The sequence below is a fragment of the Suricata suricatta genome, chromosome 10, assembly GCF_006229205.1.
Source record: "Suricata suricatta isolate VVHF042 chromosome 10, meerkat_22Aug2017_6uvM2_HiC, whole genome shotgun sequence".
NCBI lineage: Eukaryota > Metazoa > Chordata > Mammalia > Carnivora > Herpestidae > Suricata > Suricata suricatta.
Window position 1 is genome coordinate 51,751,664 of NC_043709.1, and position 16,771 is coordinate 51,768,434.

Genomic DNA, 16,771 nt, shown 5'->3' on the forward strand with positions numbered 1-16,771 from the left:
AATTTTATTTATCTTTTGAAGTTTTATGTATTATGAAATCTTGGTTAAGATTTTTTTCTTATTTTAAAGGTGCTTCTTTTTGTTGATACAGGTTGTATATACGTAGATTACATTAAGTGAGACCTCTATTTAGAAGCCTTTCTGACAGAAGATCTTGCAAGATTATTATTTTACTGTGGTAAGTTCAAAACAAAACGCAATCAGCCAAGTTTTAATATAAAACAACAGAGAGAACACATTTAAAAGGTTACTTAATATTTTAAGGTCACAGTTTTTAAATATTAATAGAAATATAGAAGTATCTTGGTATTTTTGCTTTCATGTTAAGAATGCTAAATTAGCTAGGTTAAAAAACCCCAAGTCTATTAGAGATTGAGTTATAATGAATTTAGGAAGTTAATTTTTCAAAATGTGATTCATTTCACTACAATTTAGTTCACTTCAATTTTTCAGAAACACAGAAATAAACTGAAATGTTCTCTTATGGAAAAAAGGTTCATTACTTTATCCAAGTAGCTGAGGCACATATATATTTTCTTCTGTCCATCTCTGCCCTTTTTTATTATTCATTAGCAACTTTATCCAAGGATAGTATTAGAAGTTTCTATGAAATTCACTGGAACACTCAAAACACTTATTAAGTGATTACTATATGCCTTGCCCTTGGTAAATACTAGGAATACAAGGACAGACACAGTTCTTGACCTCAAATAGCTCACAAGCTAATGGGAGAAAAGGACACATAAGCAAAATAACTGTAACATAGTGCAAGTCCTCTAACAAATTTTAAAATTATAACAAAATATAAAATTTTGTGAGCAGTAAAATGAGGTGATTTAAAATGCTGTGTAGAGTTGGAGGGAAAGGTAGAAACTGGATGTGAGAATATTCCAGGTAGAAAGAACAGCACATGCAAATGTATGGGACTATAGAAACTATGATGTGTTTAGGGAAGTATCAATAAATTCAATTTGGCTTAAAGAATAGGAAGTAGGTAGTGACAGAAACAGAAGTTTTTAAGGTAGGTATGATAATAAAGAATTTTTATTATTTGTGTTCTATGAAGGAATTTATTCATTTTATTTCACTATGCCAGGCATGTTAAAAGTTTGAAAGGGTATGTATCTACACAATCAGATTTGTATTCTAGAAACGTAATTCTTAAGAAAAGGAAATAAGACTGAGAGATCATTTAGGAGACCAGAGATGATTAATAAAATTAATAAAGGATGGGGTAAGGGCAACATGTCATGGATGTTTAGGAAGTGGTTCACAATGGACCCTTAGAGGGTAGCACGATTCTTTCAGGGTGTCCATCTATGAGGTCAAAACTATTTTCATAATAGCATGAAGGTGTTATTTAAGTGTTATTTGACCTTTTTCACTGAGTGGATATTTGCAATGATAGTGCAAAAACAATGGTGGGTAAAACTGCTGATATCTTAGCATGAGTTAAAACAGCAGCTCCAAATTATACACTAGTCACTGTATTCTTCACTGTCTCCTGGCAAACAGTCATTTTCACTTAAGAATATCCATGTTGGAAAAAATAGAAAATACTGATTTTATTAAATCACAACCCTTAAATACACTTCTTCTTAATATTATGTGACAAAATGGGACGTATGCATAAAGTACATTGGTTTTATACTGAAGTAACATAGTTGTCATGAGAAAAAACACTTGCACAATTATTTGAATTTCAGCAGAACTAGTCACTCTTTTCACAGCAACATTCTTTCACATAAAAGGCTATGTGGTAGAACATCTCAAAAATAAAGGGAGCCTGTAAATTCAAGGAAAACAAAGTATTTGTTCCCAATAATAACATTCAAGTGATCAAATAAAAAAAAGAATTTTGGAAAACTCGACTTTGCCATGGTAAGGCTTGTTGATAGCTTCCCACTACAAGATTTTTCTTGTAAGACTGATAGTGTTTTAACAAATATGATTTAAAAACACTGTAAAATGAAATATGTCATTATTTGGAATATCTGCATAACTCAGTCCATCAGTGTTTTCCAACTACATCAAGTTACAGATGATAGATTTGTTTAAGTTTATGTATTTATTTTGAGAGAGAGAGAGAGAGAGAGAGAGAGAGACTGAAATCATGAGCAGAGGAGGGGGAGAGAGAGAGAGAGAGAGAGAGAGAGAGAGAGAGAGAGAGAGAGAATGAATGAATGAATCCCAAGCAGGCTCTGCAACATCAGCACAGAGCCAGATGTAGGGCTCGATCTAATGAACCGTGATATCGTGACATGAGCCAAAGTCAAGAGTCAGATACTTAACCAATGAGCCACCCAGATACCCCCTACACATGACAGATTTTTAAAAGACTATATAAAAAGTTGATTGATATGGTTTCAGATTCCACATTGTGATTAAACTTTCAATATTAAACCACCACTGGTTGAGTTCTGATGTGGGATCAATTATCTGAAAATATTTCTCTCTGTTCTACTTATTTGTGTGAAGCTCAGTTTTTTCTTTATGTATTTAACCCAAATAATGTATCAGAATAAACTGAATGCAGAAGCACATAAGAATTTAGCTCTCTTCTACTCAGTAAGATATTAAAGAAATTTGTAAAAATGTAAAACAACTCTCACTCTTCTCAATACATTTTTTGTTTAGAAAGTTATTTTTCATAAAAATATTACCTATGTCAAGATATAATAGTAGTATTATTTATAAATATTTTAAAATTTATTTTTTATTTCTAACCCACATAAAAGAAGTTCTTTGGGTCCTCAATAATTTTTAAGAACGTGAAGGGGTACTGAGATCAAAACATCTGCTTTAGGAGGTACAATCTGCAAGACTGCTATCTAATTAGGTGAAAAGAATGAAGTTGAAGGAGGAATTCCAGATGACCCTGAGATGGAACCTGAAAAAGGGAATAAAGGATATGGATATAGATTGAGGGAATGGGAGAAGGTGGGGTAAAAAAGATTCTAGGTGACTCTTACATGGCGAATTCTATACCACATTTAGAAAAAGTCTGGAATTTAGAAGAGAGTTCTAGGCTAGAAATATAGAATGGCATGTTTGTGTCAGTTTGATCTGAGGGACAGAATTGAGTAGAGTCTATCCACTGATTTTGAGAATCTATTGTGGTATGAAAGGAGAGGTCATCAGATGGAAATTTGTGAAATATCAATGCAATGAAGTTGTGAGCAGAGCTGTTGCATATAGACAATGAAGCTGTACATTGCACAGTGCCAAGGAAGTCCTTTCACATAGATTACAATGTGGAAGATGCTCAAAAGCTGTGCAGTGCACAACCCATACAAGCAAACATGGCAGCTGTGGAAAGGAAGAGCACTAGCCAGCCAGAGAATTGGTAAGAGAAGTGAAAATATTCTTGAATCATAGACTCATCTTAAGAGAAGTTCCTCAAGAACTTCTTTAGGAGACAGTTATCAAAAAGAAGTATCACAGCAAGGTAATAGAACAAAATAAAACAAAGTCAAATGAGGACTTTGTTAAATCTTGAATGAGTGGTAAGAAATAAGCACTACTTTTGTAAAAAATTTGGTTTAAAAAATTTTTTTTTAATTTAAAAAAAATTTTTTTTAATTAAAAAAAATTTTTTTTAGAATTTATTTTTGAGAGAGAGAAAGAGAGAGAGAGAGAGAGAGAGAGAGAGAGAGAGAGAGAGGGAGGGAGCGAGCAAGCAAGCAAGCACGAGCAGGGGAGGGCCAGAGAAAGAGGGACACAGAGAATCAGAAACAGGCTCCGGGCTCTTAGCTATCAGCACAGAGCCTGACGTGGGGCTTGAACTCCCCTCCCATGAGATCATGACTGAGCCAAAGTCGAACGCTTAACTAACTGAGCCACACAGGCACTCCTAACTAGCTTGAATTTAAAGAAATAAATTAAAAAATAAGAATTAACTACTGTTAATTGAGTGTCTACTATATGTATGGCAGTATGGTAGGCATTTATACAAATGTAGAAGGGAGGAGATGGTCAAAGAAAAAGCAAGGTCTAGGAAGCATTGGGATAAATAGCATTGGTAGAGAGATTGCCCTTAAAAAGCAAAATGATCAGAAAGAGAAGGATGGATGTGGTCTACAGGTAAAGCTGAAGTATATCAGCATTAAAAAAAAATTTTTTTTAATGTTTATTTTTGAGACAGAGAGAGACAGAGGAAGGCAAGGGAAGGGCAGAGGAGAGAGAGACAGGCTCCAGGCTCTAAGCTTTCAGCACAGTGCAGGGCTCAAACTCACAAACTGTAAGATCATGACCTGAACTGAAGTTGGAAGCTTAACCAACTGAGCCACCCAGGCGCCTCTATCAACACTTTTAAAATGCTGTAGACATTACTGATAAATGTTAACAGATCACTTATTTATTCTGATTCCAACTTCTGACCTAAATGATACATAGCCCAATCTAGCTAATATTTGTGGAGTTAATTTAGGGGTTAACTAGTCAGTCTGTAGATTATAACCTGAGCCCCTGAGCTCTATTTCTTTGAAGTAATTTGGAAATTACACGGTTCCTCAGCAACCCTGCTCCAGTGGCTTTTTAAGGAGAGCAGAGAGAGAGAGAGAGAGAGAGAGAGAGAGAAGTGCTTAGAATAGTACACATAGATTAGATACTAAGCCAGCTAAACTAACTTTGGCTAGTTTGGGCTAGGTATAATATAAGGTAGGGACCCAAGTCTTTTTTTTTTTTTTTAGTGGTTTTTATTTATTTTTGAGAGAGAGAGACAGTGTGAGCAGGGGATGGTCAGAGAGAGAGGGAGACACAGGATCTGAAGCAGGCTCCAGGCTCTGAGCTAGCTGTCAGCACAGAGCCTGACGCGGGACTTGAACCCACAAACTGTGAGATCAAGACCTGAGCTGAAGCTGGACACTTAACCGACTGAGCCACCCAGGCGCCCCGGGATCCAAGTCTTAAACAAGAGAGAAAATAGTAAAACAATTTAACTGAAATTACTTCATGAAGACAGAAATCCAAATTTCATGCCTGCATATAGTATGTAAACTTCTCTACTCCTAGAGTTTCAACTAAAAGCATGTAATTCAAGGCTGAGTTGAACTTCTTCCTTCAAAAGAAAAATACAGCCTAATAAATTATCTGTATGTTCTTTTTTTTTTTTTTTAATGTTTTTAATTTATTTTTGAGTGAGAGAGAGAGACAGCGTGAGCAGGGGAGGGTCAGAGAGAGAGGGAGATACAGAATCTGAAGCAGGCTCCAGGCTCTGAGTTGTCAGCACAGAGCCCAACACGGGGCTCGTACCCACGAACCCTGACCATGACCTGAGCCAAAGCCAAACACTTAACCGACGAGCCACCCAGATGCCCCTATCTGTATATTCTTGATAAATTAACTTAATAATTAAATTGCATGAAAATCTAATACCATATTGAGCAACCAAAATATGGAGATGTTAAGTTTGAATGCTAACATCGCAAAACAATTAAAGATTTTTATACTTATTTTCAAATCTGACAAAAAATAACCCAATGTTGTAAAATCTAATATAACAAAACAGAAATTATTAAGAAAAACAAGACCAACCTTAAACTTTCCCCATTTATTTTAATTTCTTTTTTAAAGTTTATTTATGTTTGAAAGAGAGAGAGTGTGTGTGAGCAGGGGAGGGAAATTACTTCATGAAGAGGGGAGGGAAAGAGAGAGAGAGGGAGAAATAGAATCCGAAGCAGGCTCCAGGCTCCGAGCAGTCAGCAAAGAGCCTGATGCAGGGCTCGAACTCATGAACCACGCAGTCCTGACCTGAGCTGAAGTCAGCTGCTTAACAACTGAGCCATGCAGGCATCCCTCCCCATTTCGAAAGATAAGTTCTTGAAGAAAAAGAAAAGCTTAAATCTCTCTAAAAATTAAACTTTTACTGCTATGAGATACAGATTACTTCAGTTCAGCAAGCATTTGCTATTTGCCATTCCTATGCCAGGCAGCGTATTAGATATTTAAAGATAAATGAAAGAAAGTTTAAGGGATTTATGTATAAATTGGTTCTCATAACATTATTTTTGTTCCTTATTTTGACTATCAATGGTACTTACAACATAAAACATTCCACCTAAAAATAAAATTACAGTTACTTTTCTGTAGTCATTATCCTAGTACCAAAATTGCAACTCAATTTTTTCAACTTATTATAGAAATTTCCAAATATACACAAGTCCTCATGTGCCCAGTATCAGATACTCAGTTTCAAAAATTAACATTCTGCCACTTTTATCCAGATTCTCTCAAACTCCCTTCCCTCATGTTTTTGCTGGACTATTTTAAAGCAAATTCCAGACATTTATAATTTCACCTGTATATATGTAATGGAATATTACTCAGCAATAAAGAAGAATGAAAGCTGGTCATTTCCAACAACATGGATAGAGCTAGAGTGTATTATGCTAAACGAAGTATGTCACAGAAGGACATAAATACCATAGGATTTCACTCATATGAGAAATTTAAGCAACAAAACAGATGAACATAAAGGGGAAAAAAAGAGGCAAACCGTAGAACAGACTGTTTACTATAGAGAACAAACTGAGGGTTGCTGGAGAAGAGGGAGGCAGTGTGATGGGTATTAAGAAGGGCACTTGTTGGAATGAGCAATGAGTGTTATATGTAAGTGATGAATCTCTAAATTCTACTCCTGAAACTAATATTACAGTATGATAATTGGAATTTAAATACAAACTTAAAACAAGCAAAAAATTACAGTATATATCCCTAACCCAGAAGAGATCTTTTTTGATACCAGTGTCAGTCCCAAATAAATAGTTCATTCCTGCTCACTTTTTTCCCAATTGTCTCAAATATATTTTTTCTCCCCAGTAGACTGTTTGACTCAGGACCCATAACAAGTCCATATGTTTGCAGATTAATTTTGGTAACTTCAAAAGCCCTTACTTTTTCCTGCCAGCTAACTTCAACTCTAGCTTCACCTTACTGTGACTAAGTTTATTGTACATTTGAGTGATTTCTGTATCTATTCATATAGTTAACCTTGACTTATATGTTACTGTAAATTGCTCAAATCCTTTTTGGAACAAACCAGGGAACAACAAAAAAAAAATATCTAGTAATTCTTTGAGAGTACCTGTGAATATTAAGCATCTATATGAGAACTGTAAACTTCTATTCATTTATGCATGAAATATACTAAATTTTCTAACTTCAATTAATGGCTTCTAAATATCTGGACACAAGGGGGCATCTGGGTAGCTCAGTCAGGTGAGTAATGGACTCTTAATTTTGGCTCAGGTCATGATCTCACAGTTCCTGAGTTTGAGCCCTGCATCAGGCTCTGCACTGGCAGCACAGAACCTACATGGGATCCTCTCTTTTCCTTTACTCTTCCCCTACTCATGCTCTCTCTCAAAATAAATAAAACTTTAAAAAATTTGAGAACATACATAAATATCTGGACACTGGATAACATGAACTTGACTGTGACCACGCTGTATTTGGCAAAACTTGGAAACATGTTATTAGTACTAGATTATATATTATTTTTTCAGAACAGAAAGTTGGTACAGTGTTTAGATGAAGGAAATATTTATTTAATTCATGTGCAAATACAGTATTTCAAAGGAGTGTGTATATACAGTAAAGGTCTTAATGAATATTTTATTAAAATGAGAAACCTTGGGGCACCTGGGTGGCTCAGTCAGTTGAGCCTCCTACTTTGGCTCAGGTCATGATCTCATGTTCATGGGTTTGAACCCCATGTTGGGCTCTGTGCTGATGCTCAGAACCTGGAGCCTCCTTGGCTTTCTGTGTCTCCCTGTCTCTCTGCACTTCCCCCTCTCATATGTGAAATGTTCTGTCTCTCATGGTCTGTCTCTCAAGAATAAATAAAACATTTAAAAAAAAAGAGAAACCTCAAAGTAGTTATGAGGAGTGTGTTTATGTGTAGGCACTAGTACTTTCAAAAAGAATTTGGAGTTTGGACATCTAAAATAACCAGGAAAAAGCAGTTTATTGATAAACAGCAACACACAGGAACTTTATTCTAACATTATGATGATGCCTATCTTTAGAGGACTAATACCTAGGAAAGGATGTATATATTCAAGTAACATAAAGATTTATACATAAAGTAGTTTCTCTCGGAACCCTGCCTTTCCAGCCAATTACCCTCTTATCTTTCTTCTACCAATACATTTCATGATGAGTGATCTGATCACTGGTCAGCTGTTCCATTTTTTGACTATTCAATTCCTCTTTCCCTATAATCTATTTCTCATTCCCAACATACTGTTTCCATTTGTCAAATACATGGAATCTCCTGGTCCCCTTCCCCTTCCCCCAAAAAGTCTCAGCATCACTTAGCAATGCTGACCATTCCCTATCTTCTGAAACTGCTTTGAAACAGACGGCGTAAAAAAACAAAAACAATACTGCAGAGTCACTTAAACATTTTTATTTCTCTTGGGCAAAAGTAGTATGCAATGATTTTATTTATAAAATGCTCCCTCTCGCCAAGCAGAGCACTCAGGGACAGAGTGCTGTAAAAAAAACAAAAAACGAAAAACAAAAAACAAAACAAAACTAATATGGCACCAGATTAAGTTAATAGATAGTGTTTTGGTCACCAATCTGGAATTCTGTTAATCAGAACAACAGAGATGGCCAAGAGACCATGTTTGACCGAGAACTACTAGCTTAGTTTTCCATTTGATTATTTTTGGCCTTTCATGCCTGATCTGGTTGATTTTTGATTCTTTCTCTGGATGTTTTCTTAGCCCATGAAAAATGCCTTTCACAATCATCAAAAACCCTTAACTTTTATTCACCCAATACTTAATCACATGTCTTTTATCAATGATTTTAGCAATTAATGAAAATATCTGAAGTAAATCAGATTCTTGGGATACTCTCACAAGAAGAATTTTATTTATTTCAGAAAAACAGCAAAATTTGGATCTTTTCATTTCTATAATATTAATAATCTCAAAACCATTCTCTGAAATAACTATATCTAAATAAAACAAAAAAGAATTGTATAATTTGGTCAAAATTTAATAAATTATACTTCAGAAGCTATATAGCTAAGGAATAAAGTATTAACATGAAACAAACTCTGGAAAGTAAGGGATCATCTGTTGATCACATTTCTCCTCTCTTTAGGAACATCTACACTTTATAATTATTCTACATTAAAATAATTTTTTAGTAATACAAGATTTAACTAGCTATATATCTCCAACTGAATAATTACACTATGTACCTGATGTCAACATCTTTGGAAAATAAATGGTCAAATTTAACAGAACAGAAAACTGTATGTTAAAATTTCTCTAAGGTGAAAATATTCTTTTTTGAGAGATTCTAAGAAATCAGAAAAACTAGATAAGAAATACAAGTTCTGAAAAAACTAACCACTTGAGTATTTTTAAAATATAACAAATATTAAGTTGAAAATTTTAAATCACATGCTGGGATCTAGCTGGAAAATCCAGCTGGAAAACTCTTGAGTATTTTTTAGGTAGCTTTAGATTTCTATTTTTCAAATAGATTCAAATAGATTCTTTAGATTTCAAATTTTGGGTTATTTTAGGGTATATGCATTTTTATAACTATAGGACTACAGATTTTAAAAAGACATATTTTAACCTTAATATTTCTTTTCTTAAAAATTTTTTAATGTTTATTTTTGAGAGACAGACAGACAGAGACAGAGGTGTGAGCAGGAGAGGGGCAGAGAGAGAGGAAGACAGAATTTGAAGCAGGCTCCAGGCTCTGAGCTGTCTGCACAGAGCCTGACACAGGGCTCCAACCCACAAACCATGAGGTCATGATCTAAGCTGAAGTGGGCCACTTAACCGACTAAGCCACCCAGGTGCCCCTAACCTTAACATTTCTTAATATTTAGCATTTCTTCTCAATCAAGTAGCATAAAAATTTAGCTTTAGCTGAGGATACACAGTTTCAATACTGTATTGCCCAGGACAATTTTAGGACATTCAAAGCACTTTAGTTCCTCTGTTTCCAGTGGTGTATTAAAGTCAGACAATGAGACACTAACATGCTTTCTCTCAACACACATATGCCTACTATCATGGTATTTTCTTGTTCATATGCAGGACCTAAAATGCAGATTCCTGGGCCCACCATTAAGATTTATTTGGCTCATCTGGGGTGAGGACCTTGAAAGCTGCCACCTGTGATGGTCCACACAGTAAATATTTAGAAACAGTACCTACAGAATTTTTGAGTGAGATCCTTAGACTTAGAGCATTAGAACCTGTGAGCTTACTAGAAATGTTAAATTAAGGAGCTCCACTCAGCTGTAACAAATCAGAAATTCTGGGGCTGGGGCCTAGGATACCATGTTTTAACAAAGTTAACAGGAGATTCTTCCTTCTATCATCATATTACAACTTCTAATGTTTTTCCCTCAACTTTTGATGCTGTATGTAAGAACTGGTTATGTGGTAAGCAATATGAGCACTAGAAAAATCCCTAGTGATGTTTATTAGAACTAGCATCTTCACACCATCTTAAGGACTAGGGGGTTGTCTCCTGCCAGATAATAATGGCAATTTTGAGTATATAAAACAGAATGTTCTATATATTAATATTTTGAAATTTCTGCTTGAGGGCCTAAGACTACAGGATCTCTGCTGGAGGTGAATTTGTCTAAGTTACATGTGCTTATAATGTGACTTCAATGAATACATAAAATTCCATTTTTTAAAGCTGGCATCTGTCCAGAAAAAACAATGCATTCTTACTTTACTTACACACATATTAATAAAAGAAGTGATAATTCTTCAACCTTTCTCCCCAATATGTAGTCTTATTTTCCCCTACACTAGGTGCTTTCTCTATTTTCTTAAATATAATTTTATGTAATATGCTGTTTTGTTCTAAATTAATATAAATGGTAGTTAACTAAAAGTCTCATTTTGTTTTTCCTTTTCCCTCATCTGTATATTTTAAACCTTATCCAGTTTTAAAGATCTTGTCATTGTTACTTCTACCTGGGGCACTGGTATTCCACAGCATACCATCATTCATTTTAGCTAGGCTGCCTCCAAATCCCCACTACCACCAACAATGCAGCTACAAAGATTGTATCTTCAGAGACTTGCATAAAAATTCCCTGGAGTGCTGGGTCAGAGGGATTCAGCAATTCCTGATTTAGGTAAACACGGACTGGTTTACAGAATGGCAGTGTACACTAGTGTACACTCTCACCAGCAGTACAACCCTTCAAACTCTCTGTATTAGCAATCTTTTAAATTTTTTGTCATTTTGATGGCTGTTAGGTCATACTTCATGCTTTATTTTAATCTTTCTCATTATAAGTGAGTTTGTGTATCTCTTCGTCTGCCTGTCAGAGTCAGTGTAAGAACACGAGTCTGAACCAAACAGACGGCTGAACTAGGCCTATGTTTCAGCTTCCCCAAAACTATTAGGCAGTTACACATTGCCTAGAGCAGGAGAGACCACCCTGCGGTATCCAATCAGGAAAGGCCAGCTACCTTTCCCCACATTCCTTAAGGTGAGGCCTGCAGATAGGAACTTTAGATAGGACCCTGTTACCTAATGTTAAAGTTAACCTGATGGTCGATGGTCGTGGAACAAGATCCTAGGCTTGCCCTGTAATTGATTGATTTTAAAGGTACTCTAGATGTTGTAATTGGATCCTGCCAAAAGTAACGAATACTCTAGACAATGTGTATGGTTAAAACTGTTGTCAATGATACTGTACATTATGACTGAATCGCTGCACCTGTGTTGTCATTTCCTGTAACTCCCCCTTCCCCAAACTCATAAAAGCCCTACCCCGCCATGTTTGGGGGGTCTCAGTACGGATCCACTGCGTTGGTGAAGTCTGTGAGCCCGTAATAAAGCCCTTTGCTATTGCATGCGTGACTCGGTTTCCCTGGCAGTCTCTGGTCTTTGAGGGATACTGCGACTTGGGCATTACATCAGCACTTGAGCTTGCCCTTCTTTACCTGCCTATTCACATCTTTCAGTTATTTTTTATAAAGATTTTTGCTTTCTTTCTGTTAATTTATACAAGTTCTTTACATTATAGGTATTACTTTCCTGTAGGTTTTAGAAATTAAAAAACTGACATTTGACTTCACTTCATGTACAGTTCCTTTAACAGAAATATTTAATTTTGATGTAATCAAACTAATTTTCACATTATGTTCTCTGATCCCTAAAATACAGATATTCTCTGAAATTTCTTATTATCTTTAAAGTTTTACATTTCGTATTTGAGTCTTCATTCCTTCTGGAGTCCATCTTTATAAACAATGTGTAAGGTAGTGATCCTGTTATTTCTCCAAATAGTTTGTTTTCCTAATAAAACCTAAGCACCTACCTGTTTTAAGCAACCTGTTTCTCATTGCCTGTACCACTTATCAAGTTTTCATATGTACATAAGGGTTTTTTTAGCTCATTAATTTATTCCAGTGTATATGCCTTTCTTTTGCTAGCATCATACCACTTTCATTATTATAGCTTTGTAGTAATTTTCACTATCTAGTAGGCTCAGTGCTTCCTTCCTCTTCTTTGTCAAAAGTGACTTAGCTAATCCTGGACCTTTACTAGGATGTGGTAATTTTAGAAAGAGTTTGTGAAGTTTATCAAAAAACAACACAACACTCAGGATGGAATTTTTAATAGGAGTCAGTGACAGGATAGATTTTGAGAACAGGCATCACCAGATTAAAGCACATAGTACAAGATAATCTTTTGTCTTCTAATAAGATTAGTAGTTATTTACCATGAAGGTTTTACGCACTCCTAATTAGGTTAATTGTTGTTATACTATTTTCTGACTGCGTTACTAATGGAGTATATACTAATGGTATATAGCAGGGGTCAGGAGCCTTTGGTTTACAAACTAATTCCAGTTTGCCACATTTTTCTATAAATAAAGTTTTACTAGAACATAGCCACAACCGTTTGTTGACATAATGTCTATGGCTGCTTTGAAGCTATACTGGCAGAGTTATAGTTGAGTCAGAGACCATATGGCTCACAAGCTAAAATATCTAGTTCTTTATTAAAAAGATTGCTGACCTCTGGATATAAAAACCACATTAATTTTCATAAATTGATCTCAGAGAATCTTGCTGAATTTTCTCAGTTTTAATAGTCTGCTGATGGGTTTTGGGTTTTACATAGATGATTTTATCATATGCAAATGGTGAATTTTTTCTTTAACTTTCAACCTTATTTGGTTTGTGTTCAAAATTTCTCAATATAATGTTTGCTACAGACTTTGGGTATATAGACTTTTTAAGTTAGGAGAATTTCTTTCTATTCTTAGTTTTCTGAGAGTCTTTTCATACACTGATGCTAATTTAAAGAAACATTTTTTTTTTGTTTTGCATTCTAATAAACTATCATTGGCTAATTTAGGACATTCTGTTATATGGTATTAGGCACATTTTATAGTAAATGGAAACTATATAATATACTATACTACACAATGAATATCAAATATAGTGTGTGTGTATATATATGCATACATATAATATATACACATATACATATATAATAGATATAATAATATATCTATATATAAAATGTTTTCATGCTTTAACATTTGGGTTCCATATTAAAAGACTGGGTGACTAAATAAAGAATGGAAATCTTAACTAACTCAGCACATTTCTAATACAGTACTTTTATTCACCAACATTCTTGTACGTCTATGTTGTTAGGTATTATATATACGAAACTATGGTTGTTTTTTTTTTTACAGAAGCAAGGACTGCAGCTGTTTAAGTTAATAAAAATGGAATTGTACTAGCAGATACAGAAGAAAAGAAAACATATAATTAGTTTTATCTTTCAAGTAAAAATCAGTAATTTTTTTTAATGTTTATTTATTTTTGAGAGACAGAGACAGCACGAACAGCGAGGGTCAGAGAGAGAGGCAGACACAGAATCTAAAGCAGGCTCCCGGCTCTGAGCTAGTTGTCAGCACAAAATCCAACATGGGGCTCGAACCCACAAACTGTGAGATCATGACCTGAGCAGAAGCTGTACGCTTAACCGACTGAGCCACCCAGGTGCCCCAAAATCAGTAATTTTAAGTAGAAAAGATCTTTAAATTCTTAGAACTCATGGTACTTCTCAAGGCACAAGCAACTTTGAAATTTCAAAAATTAAAGCTGTTAACAAGTACATAACAATCTAATGATAATCTACAATAAAACCATATTCATCTTGATCTAAAGACTAAAAGTAAATATTCACAAAGAAAACAGTCCTAACTTCTAAGCCTCATCAAGCAAGAAATTTACAATATTCTACCTGTGCTTTCAATATTTCTTATACTAAGTTCTGCCCTTATATTACACCCTACTAACCGGGAGTAATTATAAAATGTAATTAATATACTTAGGTACAGTCTCATAAAAAATTTAAATGAAAAAACTTCACAAGATAAAAAGGACAGAGAGCCAGCCCTCATTAAAGACGCATTTTAGTTTAATGATAATTTAGTATCAGTTCATTTTTTATTTGCAAGTTTAGCATTTAATAAATTATTTTTAATTTATTTAAGAATCATTATTTTAAGGATTTCAAACCACAGCTTTACAATCCCTTATCAAAAACTCTGAAATTTCAAAAGCTCTGAAAATTTAAAATTTACTTCACCATTTACTTGAGGGAAGCCTAACTAACCTACGCTGATACTATAGTCCTTTATCCTACTTAGTGTGAATATTTGCTAAGATTAATGTGTTTGATTAAGAGAGTCCCCTTGGACTCTACAGCTATGTTAAAATAATAAAAATACTATTTTTTAAAGGTTTGAAAAGTCTAAAATTGAAATATAACTAGAACCAAGTGTTTTTGATAATGTAATGTAGATTTGATCTTTCTAAAATCATTATAAATATTTTCTCCCTTTCTATATGTTGTGTTTTCACTGTTTATTGTTTTCCTTTCTGTGCATAAACGTTTTAGTTTGATGTACTCCCATTTCTCTATTATTGTGTTTGTTGCTTATGCTTTAGTGTCATATTCAAGAAATCACTGCCTGGACAGAATGTCATGATGCTTTTCCATGATGTCTTCTAGGGGTTTTATAGATTCAGGGCTTATTTTTAAATCTTTAAACCACATATCTGATAAAGGGATAATATCCAAGATATACAAGGAATTCCTACAATTCCTTGGAAAAAAAACCAAATAACTAGGTTAAAAAGTGGGCGTAAAAAAAAAAATTTTTTTTAAAGGGGGTGTTAAGACTTGAATAAACATTTCCCAAAAAGAAGGCATACAAACAGTCAATAGGAACAGATGCTCAACATCAGTAATTGTTGGGGAAATATAAATCAAAACCACAATGAGATATCACCTCATACCTATTAGGATGGTTACTATCAAAAGAATAAATGATAGGTAACAAGTGCTCGCAGTACGTACAGAAATTATTGTTGGTAGAAATGTATACTGATATAGCTGCTATGGAAAACAGTATGCAAGGTTCCTCAAAAAATTAAAAATAGAAGTACCATCTGATCCAGAAATCTCACTTCTGGGTATATATCCAAAAGAAATGAAATCATCTCAAAGAGGTATCTGCATTCTCCTGTTCACTGCAGTACAATTCACAATAGCTAAGGAGAACAACCTAAATGTCCATCGATGGTTGAATGGATAAAGAAAATGTGGTGTATGTGCAATGAAATATTATCCAGACTTTTTAAGGAAGTTAAGACCGTGTTAAGGAAGGAAATCCTGCCATATATGATAACTGCGAGGAACCTGGGGGACATTCTGTTAGGTAAAACAAGCCAATCCCAGAAAGACAAAACTGCATGATTCCATCTATATGCAATATTTAAACTTAGTCAAATACTCATAGAAACAGAGAGTACGAGGATGGTGGCCAGGGGTGGGCGGAGGGAGAAATGGGAAATTACTGTGCAATAGGAATAAAGTTTCAGTTATACAAGATGAATAAATTCTAGAGATTTACCATACAGCAATGTGCCTACAGCTAACAATTACTGTACTGTGCACTTAAACATTTGTTGAGAGGGTAGATCTCAAATTAAGGGTTCTTACCATGTTAAAAATAAAAGTTTAAAAAGATTTTCTAATTCTTTCATTTTTAATTTACCATCAAAAGAATTCTTACACTCCTCTATCTTTACTTGTGCTTTTATATTCTAAAATATTTAAATAAATATATTACTTTCATGTCAGATTCATTTTGATAGTGTTCTTTAACAGATACTTTTTTAAAAAAATCACAAAAAGCTTGAAAAATATTAAACAAAATGTTTAATAGTGATCTGATGTATTAGACAATGTAACAATATTCATAACATATGCACACTCTACCTTATCCTAAAAGAGATTTGTTTTGGAAGGCTTTTTAATTATAGCATATTAATTTAAATGCAAATTTAGATAACTTCTATACTGAGAATAAAATATTTAAATATAAGGTAGGTATATATGCTTGCAATATACAATTATCTTCTATCATTCTGGATTTTGTTATCTGAAATCAAAGGCTTCAAAATCATGCAATCAGCCATAAAAAGTGGCAGCACTTACTTAGGAGCAGAAGGACCCCTTGGCCATGTTCCATCTTCATTTTTCTGTTCTATCACTAACACCTGTAAATATGACACAATAAAAGAGTGTTTTTCCTTAACTCCGAAGTTAAGATAGCTTTAGAAGATTAGGTGAATACACTAAGAAACTAAAGTAACTCAAGGATTATTTAAAGGACATAGTAAACAAGATAAAGAAGTATTTGCATTTTGATTTCAAAATTGGGCAA

At 34.2% G+C, this 16,771-nt stretch overlaps 1 protein-coding gene across 8 annotated transcripts in view; it reads right to left on the reverse strand.

Annotated features, from left to right (window-relative positions):
* Positions 1-16,771, reverse strand: part of USP15 (ubiquitin specific peptidase 15) — a 120,390-nt gene that overhangs the window by 49,731 nt on the left and 53,888 nt on the right. For all 8 annotated transcript variants that reach the window (XR_003913984.1, XM_029953095.1, XM_029953094.1 and 5 more), the window contains one exon: positions 16,543-16,604. Coding sequence is in view for 7 of the 8 variants with exons in the window: in XM_029953095.1 (XP_029808955.1) it covers positions 16,543-16,604 (62 nt within the window). In the remaining variant the exon portion in view is untranslated. The remainder of the gene's footprint in view (positions 1-16,542; positions 16,605-16,771) is intronic.